Genomic DNA, 942 nt, shown 5'->3' with positions numbered 1-942 from the left:
TTATTTTTTTATGAAGAAGATCCTTGCAATCAGCCTCTTAAAAGCTCCCTTCACCTCTTTGTTTCTTAGAGTATAGATGAGGGGGTTCAGCATGGGCGTGATGATTCCATAGAAGAGGGACACCATCTTTCCTCTGTCTTTGGAGTTGGGGGAAGGTGGTTGCAGATACATATAGATGGCAGTGCCATAAAAAAGTGTCACTACAATGAGGTGGGAGCCACACGTTCCAAATGCCTTCCGCCTCCCTTCTGCTGACTGTATTCTCAACACTGCTTGAACAATGAAAGCGTAGGATATAAGGATAAGTATCACGGGGATTAAAAGAAATAACACACTGATGAAGAAGAGTTCCGCTTCGTTTGCTGTTGTGTCCACACAGGACAACTTGAGCAGTGCAGGGACTTCACAGAAGAAATGATCCACTTCTCTGTGGCCACACAGTGGCATGTGCAGAGTCCACGTGGACTGTAACACTGAATTGCTGAAGCCACTAATCCAGGACGCAGCTGCCAACTGGAGGCAGAGCCTTTGATGCATAATAACCGAGTAATGGAGAGGCCGACAAATAGCTATAAACCTGTCGAAGGACATAACACCCAGGAGAAGACATTCGGTGGAACCCAAAGCTAGGAAAATGAAAAGCTGGGCCACGCAACCACTGTAACTAATTACCTTCCTAGTGCTGCATATGTTTATCAGCATCTGTGGGACTGTACTAGTGGTATAGCAGAGGTCCAGGAGGGAGAGGTTGGTAAGGAAAAAATACATAGGTGTGTGGAGTTTGGAATCGAGTCGTGACACAAGGATTATTGCCATATTGCCAAAGATGGTCAAGATATAAGAAACCAGAAACACTACAAAGAGTGGAAGCTCCAGCCATGGTCGATCTGAAAAGCCTAGCAGAATGAACTCCTGTGGGATGCTCTCATTTACCCAGATCAT

At 45.5% G+C, this 942-nt stretch overlaps 1 protein-coding gene across 1 annotated transcript; it reads right to left on the bottom strand.

The window, feature by feature from the left end:
* LOC125352869 (olfactory receptor 2B2) lies at positions 1 to 942 on the bottom strand. The gene has a single exon (XM_048348263.1). The coding sequence runs from the start codon at positions 940 to 942 to the stop codon at positions 1 to 3; it is 942 nt and encodes a 313-aa protein (XP_048204220.1).

Source organism: Perognathus longimembris, chromosome 6 (genome assembly GCF_023159225.1).
Source record: "Perognathus longimembris pacificus isolate PPM17 chromosome 6, ASM2315922v1, whole genome shotgun sequence".
NCBI classification, from domain to species: Eukaryota; Metazoa; Chordata; class Mammalia; order Rodentia; family Heteromyidae; genus Perognathus; species Perognathus longimembris.
The sequence above is the reverse complement of the archived record's forward strand: the minus strand, read 5'-3'. Positions and strand labels throughout refer to the sequence as shown.